This window comes from Pristis pectinata, chromosome 5, assembly GCF_009764475.1.
Source record: "Pristis pectinata isolate sPriPec2 chromosome 5, sPriPec2.1.pri, whole genome shotgun sequence".
NCBI lineage: Eukaryota > Metazoa > Chordata > Chondrichthyes > Rhinopristiformes > Pristidae > Pristis > Pristis pectinata.
The window spans coordinates 74,765,937-74,773,580 of NC_067409.1; the positions used below are offsets into that span (position 1 = coordinate 74,765,937).

At 42.3% G+C, this 7,644-nt stretch overlaps 1 protein-coding gene across 3 annotated transcripts in view; it reads right to left on the reverse strand.

Moving 5' to 3' along the window:
• phactr1 (phosphatase and actin regulator 1) overlaps positions 1 to 6,893 on the reverse strand; it is a 292,118-nt gene extending 285,225 nt beyond the window's left edge. The window contains exon 1 of one of the 3 annotated variants that reach the window (XM_052016089.1): positions 6,616 to 6,893. In XM_052016089.1, coding sequence (XP_051872049.1) covers positions 6,616 to 6,727 — 112 coding nt within the window. In that variant the 5' untranslated portion in view covers positions 6,728 to 6,893. Of the gene's footprint in view, positions 1 to 5,997; positions 6,116 to 6,451; positions 6,504 to 6,615 lie in introns of those variants that run through there. The other 2 variants (XM_052016093.1, XM_052016092.1) reach the window with 2 other exon arrangements.
• Positions 6,894 to 7,644: the final 751 nt, after the last annotated feature.

Consider the following 7,644-nt stretch of genomic DNA (forward strand, 5'->3'; position numbering starts at 1 on the left):
CCAAGATCCAGGTTGGTTTGCAGTGCGGTTACTGTTCTAACAGAAGCCTGACGTATTCAGAAGTCCCGTGAGAAACCAGTTCAGATACAGTTTCACAAAACTTCACCTTTGATCTAATCTTAAAGATACATGGAGACGGCACAAAGTAGATTTAGCTGTCTGTTTGCTGACACGCGGAAATACAAAAACGTGAAAAATTGAGTCTGCTTTTGTTTAAGCAGAAGAGATTATGCAATTATTTGAAGTCAAGTTTCCAACTGATAAAGATGGCACAGAAGACAACTTTTAGTGATTGAAGAAGAGGAATGCTTTCTCTAATTCATTTATGATTTGTGGGTGTTAGTAACAAGGTCAGCATTTACTACCAATTCCTAAATTGTCTTTAAAAGCTGGTGGTGAGCCATGTACTTGAACTGCAGCAATCCAGATGGCATAGTGGCATGGTAGCAAATTGGTGGCTGGACTAGGATCTAGGTCTAGGCAACTGATTCAGAGAAATGAGTTCAAATCCCACTCTATCGGCAAAGTTTGTATACAAATTTTTAGATTTTTTTTAAAACCTTCATCATTGACCTTCAGGGAAGGAAATCTGCTGTTGTTTAGTAAAACTGCACATTCAGGACCTTTGTGTCAGACCAGCAGATTTTCCTACCAATACTCCAACATCCCTTTAATTCACTTTTTTTAAGATGTTAAACAGTAACACAATAAATTTCTATGGAAAATTTCTACAGATGTAGGGTGGAGAGCATTCTGACTGGTTGCATCATTGCCTCGTATGGAGGTTCCAACGTGCAAGATCGAAAGAGGCTGCAGAGGGCTGTAGACTCAGCCAGCTCCATTACAGGCACAACCCTCCCCACCATCGAGGACATCTTCAAGAGATGGTGCCTCAAGAAGGCAGCATCCATCGGTAAAGACCCTAACCACCTGGGACATGCCCTCTTCACGGTACTACCATTGGGGAGGAGGTATAGGAGCCTGAAGACCCACACTCAACGTTTCAGGAACAGCTTTTTCCCCTCCGCCATCAGATTTCTGAACAGTCCATGAACACTACCTTGTTATTCCTCTTTTGCACTATTTATTTACTTTTGTAACTTAGTAACTTTTATGACTTTATGTCTTGCACTACTGCTGCTGCTGCAGAACAACAAATTTCACGACGTACGTCAGTGGTAATAAATCTGATTCTGAATTCTGATTCTAATTCTAAATTTTCCAGTGAACTCAGTAAGTTTCAAGAGAGAGTGGGAACTGGAGCCCAGAGTGTGCTAGGGGAATGTGGGAACTGGGATCCCAATGTATCAGAAAGTGCACGGGAACTGGGGTCCTGGTGTGTTAAATGGAGATGGTGGACACTTGCAGACACTGGATAATCCAGCCTCTGACCTGCCCTTGCTGCTCTAGTTAAGTTTCTGGTCGATGGTGATCTCACAATAACGTAATGCTGCTGAACGTTGTGGGAACAAAGCTAGATTTCCTCTCTTGAAGATAACAAAGTCTTGTATTGATACAATACAAATGTTACTTGCCACATCAGCCTGTGCCTAAATGGTGTTCATGTCCTGCTACATGTTTCATTTTCTGAGTTGCTCTGAATAAAAATGAACCTTGTCAATCAATAAACAGAACTTCTTCTGACCTTATCATGGAAGGAAGGTCGCTGGCGAAGCAGTAGAAGATTGTTTGGCCTAGGACACTGCCCTGAGGAACCCCAGTAGTTACACCCTGGAAGGGGTGGGGGTGGGGGGGATGGGAGATGATTGACCTTGAACAACCACGTTCATCTTCCCTTGTGTTTATTATAACTCAGTCCAACACTTCTCACTGCCTCAGTGAAGCAGCCAGCATGATTAAAGACTCCACACACACAGGACGTTCTCTCTTCTCCCCTCTCCTATCAGGCAGAAGATACAAAAGCCTGAAAGCATGTACCACCAGGATCAAGGACAGCTTCTGTTCCACTTTTATAAGATTATTGAACAGTTCCCTAGCATGATAAAATGGACTCTTGACCTCACAATCTATCTCGTTATGACCTTGCACCTTATTGTCTACCTGCTCTGCACTTTCTCTGTAACTGTAACACTTTATTCTGCATCCTGTTATTGTTTTACCTTGTACTCGATGCACTGTTGTAATGAATTGATCTGTATGAACGGTATGCAAGACTAGTTTTTCACTGTACCTCAGTACGTGTGACAACAATAAATCAATATCAATTCTAATACTTCTTAAAATGTCAAAAACTGCTGCTGTTATCTCACATTTTAATCCATGTTTGGAGGTATTAGTGATCATGGTGAAACCCAAGCTGAGTATCAGTAAGCATGATATTGGTGGCTAGGTGCAGCTTGATAACAATGCCAATGATAGAAGAATGGGAGGTGATCTCATTGAAACATGCAAAATTCTTTTGGGATCTGACAGGGTAGAGGCAGGGATGATGTTTTCCCTGGCTGGAGTGTCTAAAACCATGGATCATAGACACAAAATAAGTCAGCCATTCAGGATATACGAGATGAAACTTCATCATTCAGAAGGTAGCAAAACATTATAATCTTCTATCCAATTGGCCAATGAAGGCTCAGTCACTGAGTATATGCAGGACAGGGGTCAATTGATTTTTAGGTATTAAAAGAATCGAGGGAATTGGAGTTAGTGTGGCACGGAGATAAAAGAACAGCCATGATCTTACTGAATGAAGCAGCAAACATAAGGGGCTGAATGGCCTATTCCTGGACTATTGCTAATGTGCTCACAGGGGACTGGTAAACCCTGTCACCTACAACAAACTGCAGCCTCGGCCAAGGGGACAAGGTAACGATGAAGAACTACGATACAGATGACCAATTGGGAATGGTCACGGGCTGATCATTTACCCATACTGGCAGGCACTGCAAGTAAGGGAAGCATGGGACATAGGTTAAACTGTAGTAGAAGCACTCGAGCTGTAGCCAGAAGGCTCAATCTAACCAAATCGCACTCAAGAACATACATTCGCTCAGACTACTAAGGACTGATTGTATATGCCAAATAACAGTTAAGTAGTTATCTGTAACACCAGAGTGGGTTAAATGATTTGTAATAGCAGTAAAGAGTATTGACAATATCTGCAGCTATAAAACAAAACCTCATTAAAAAATTATTTGGTTAAGTAATTCTGGCTGAATTGCTATAAGTTGCAAAGTAAGAGAGAAGGGTTGAAAAAAAACCTGTTCCTACATCGCATAGACATACTGTGCTGCTCACAATGTGATATGCAAGAGATCAACTCAGATAAATAATTCCACAAAAAAAACCTTTGCCAGTTCTGACCAGTTGAGTGGAAGTAATAAATTTAAAACAATTCACAAAAATTAGAGAGATATGAAATAAGAAGGAGGGCAGGATTGACAGGAGACATTTAAAGAATGACTAAAAATAAAGGTAACTCAGAAAAAAAAGTCTTCACCTGGATTTGCAACCTCTTTAAATGCTTTCTCCCAATCCTGCCCTCCTTCCTTTTGTTTCTCTTCACTGTTTTGAGGTTTAAACAAAGAAGAAAGAGGTCATTCGTATTTTCTTCATTTTTAGCACCTACTTGAAATATTTCTAAACAAAAATGTTGTACAGTCCACACTCCACAGCAAGCTGCATAAATGAGATAAAACTTTCTGTAACTAGTTCACTTTATAAATTCAAGTATTGGTTGCTTTTAAATAAGTATCGCACTTGCACAATTGGACTGTATTTTTTGTTCAGATACTTGTTTCAAAATAGACCACTGTAAATTGTATTTCATGCATTATAAAGTTTCCATTAAGTTATGATGTGGATGCAAATAAGTAGAACAGTTAATGTACGTTATTTTAATAGTTACATTCGCAATTCATTCAATAAAATTGCAGGTGCTCATCATTTGCCTCCCAGTGTACTTTCAGATTATAACATTTATCTTCTAATAGCAACTAATTTTCACAGTATAACAGTTATCTGCAAAAGAACACAAAGAAAGATTGCTAGAATGGTCAAAACGTAGCTCAAAATATCATTTCTGTGAATCATTTGGAAGAGTAATTAGTCCAACACACATTTACTGATACAGTTAAAGCATGTATGTCATTTTCACTGCAGCAATCAAATGAATTAATAAGTTTATAACAAAGTCTGCAACTTTAATTACAAGGTCTGTTCTGTTCCAAGGAAAAGTAAATGAGTCCAGCTATTACAGTTGATAAAGTCATCAAAGAATTGGCTGACCAGACCCGGCAAAAAGGAACATTCAATTGATTAAAAGTATCAAGTAAAATATATTTTCTCTTTCAGCTATTCTTCCACTGTCACAATAACTGGAGGTTTTTTTGTGCCCTATAGTTTTATCAATTGTCACTTCATTTTAATTTTTCACAAATGGCATTCATTCCCACTGGTACATTGCCTTTTAATTTCAGTTTCTTCTCAGGTTACACAAGTACAAATATTCATCCCTGCAAGATCTTTCTCTTGCCCTGTTCCATGCTTTAGCAGAAAGCAAAGAAAACCAAAAGAACCTTCCGCAATGGGCATTTTCTGATCAGCAATAAGAAGTTAACATCTCACCTCAAATCCATCAACAACAAACTATGATTATATCAAACATGGAAAAAAGAATACTCTGCCTCCCCAAACCTACTTCTAAACCTCTAATGTTAACATTCTGATCTATACAACAAAACCGTAATTTAAAACTTTCATTTGGAGCATCTATGGTGCAACCATAATTCGGCATACAACATTATGAAATTTGAAGCAATGGTTTGTAAGATATCAACTGAACGAAAATAAGGATTAACAGACACAGAGAAATTTAAGTTTCCATGAATTTATTCTGAGGTGGATTATTTCTCTGCACTTTAATCACACTAGATTTCAAAACATACTTTTTCCAAACTGTTTCTTGATTCCTTTCACAACCCACTCAAATTGTTGATACAGATTGTGAACAGGTGCTGCCCCAGCACTAATCCCCGAGGTCACAGCTTCTCAACCCGATAATGACCTGTTATTCCTAGTCCCTGCTTTCTGTCGTTTAACCAAACCTCAGTCCATGCCAGTATGTTATCATGCAACTGTGCTTCAATATTGTCAATAACCTCTTATGTGGCACCTTATCAAAGGCCTTCTGATACATCATCAGCCCTATTCTATTCTGTTAGATGCAACCTCAAAGAACTTATCAAACATGATTTCCCTTTCACAGATCCGCATTGACTCCACCCAGTCCTATTATTATTTTCCAAGTGCAGGTCCTCCCCGGGTTACAGCAGGGTTCCATTCCTGTGAGCTGTTCTTAATCCAGACAGTTGGAAATATGGCTGTGACCCGAGTCCCCACGCAGCAGAAAATGCCTGCAGTCCTGCAGCAGCCGGCAAATCCATCCCGCTGGTCTCCCAAACACTCGTCCTATATATAAGTTGTGTGTTCACAAACTTGGGAGGACCTGTAACATATTACATTTTCCTTAGTTATAGATGCTAGCACTTCCCCTATTCTGATGTCAGGCTAACTGATCTGTAGTTCCCCATTCCCCACCCCCCTCCCCCTTCCTTAAATAGTACAGTTACACTTGTCATCTTCCAGTCTGTGGAAATCTATGGGATTTATTAAGACAACAACCAATGCATCCTCTATCTCCATAACCATGGGGTTCAGATCATCAGGTGCTGGGGGTTTACTGGCATTCAGTCCCAATAATTTCCCCTTTTTTGTTTAAAAACTGATGTTAATTACTTTCAGTGCCTCCATCACTCCAGAGCTGTTGTTCCCCAACTATTTCCAGGTTTTCTGTTTCTCTTTCCATGAAGACAGACATAAAATATTTGTTTAACTTTTCCGCAATTTCCTCATTCACCAGTATAACTGCAGTGTAGCACACCAGAGACTGTAGGTATTGCTGATATGGTAGCAAAACAACCCCACCAGAACTCTAAAACGACAGTCAACTCTCAAATTTCATCTCACGTTCTAACCTACCTCCTCCAATTCCAGAAACCACTGATCAGCAGTACGGAGATGTACTTTGGAATGTCATTTGGATTTCTCAGTGAGAATGACAATTGGCACGGTATGTTAACAATCCTCCTTGCCTAGCAAGCTCTCTGGGCGCAGGGAGAGTGGCGGCGGTCAGTCCTGTGCACACAGCTGGTGCCAGAGGTCGGATGCTGATGCAGGCGAAGCTGGCGGGCAGATGTGCATCCGCAGCGCAGCCACCCAGCGGCTCAGCTCCGGATAACTTCGGCACATCTGCCAATGACATCTTGAGTGGGACAAAGAAATAAACAAGCGCTCCCCATCTCCATCAGCGCTTGGCGCCCACTAACCACTCGCCTTTAAGTACAACTCTACAGAAGCAAGCAACCTGGGTGCAATTCAAGTCATGTCAATACATCTCATCCAACAATAAAAAGCAGCAGCAGGAAAATTGTACCTCCTTCCAACAGTTTGCACCAATGCACAGCCGGCTTTTAATTCATTCCCTGTGAACCTCTCAGCTTCTATACCCAATGCACACACAAAGACGACTCCTCTTCACTATAACGCCACTGGGTTTAATGCACGTCGTTCGGCTTGCTGCATTGTTTCGGTCAGTACCTGTCTCCACGTTGAGGGATATTCTAGCCTCGGCGAGGTAGGGCGTATCGCTCTTGGACCTGACTCTGCGGATGAGCCGGCGATCTGCTTGCTCCGTTGGAGAGGCCGCCATTAATAGATGTACCGGCGACAACACTCAACGCCACTGCAGCCCCTCCAACCCCCCCACCCCGCCCCCCCGGCACTCAATGCAAAGGGATGTACCAGCAAACACACGCACACAGACACACAATGGCAAGACATCGGACGCGAGAAGTTGCAGGCAATCCAGAGCAAGAAGATCCCTCCCGCGTCCCCCGCACAATGAGCCCACACACACACACAACCAAACACAGAAAGGCCCGCCCACCCAACGCAAATAAAAGGGACAGCAAATTATCAAAGCCGCTGAATTCCACTACTATTTCCATTAGTGTAGCGCCCTTAACGTAGTAAAATGTCCCTGGGGCGCTATCAATCAAATTGTGGCATATTAGGGGGAGAGAGGGGTTGATGATAATTCAAAAAGCTGGATTTTAAAGAGGAGGAATAGAAGGGGGTGGAAGCGGTAAGATAATTCCCGAGGGTTGGAGCTTGTCAGCTAAAAGTATGCTCGCCAGGGATGGAGTGATTTGGGGATGACCCACAGACCAGAATAGGATGATGTCTCTGGGGGGGGGGGGGGGGGGGGGGGGGGGGTGTTGCAGGGAGATTACAGAGCTGGGAAGGGGCGGGATTTGAGCACTTGTCAGCGGGCACGGGGGAAGTGGGTCAATAGGACAGTGCAAGTGAGGACAGAGGCAGCAGCATTGTGGAGGATCCCGGTTTGTTAGTGGGAGGCAAGACAACCAAGAATGCATTGGGATGGGATGTCTAAAGGTAACAGAAGGTTTGAGACTTGGCAATGTCATGGATATTAATTAGGAAGTCTAATTGGTGGCGTGGAGATGTGGTCTGAATCCCACAAGGGAATGGAATGTGGCACCAAGATTGTGAACAGGCAAAGGTTGGGAAGACTCAGTAGGTCAGGCAGCATCTGTGGAGAGAGTA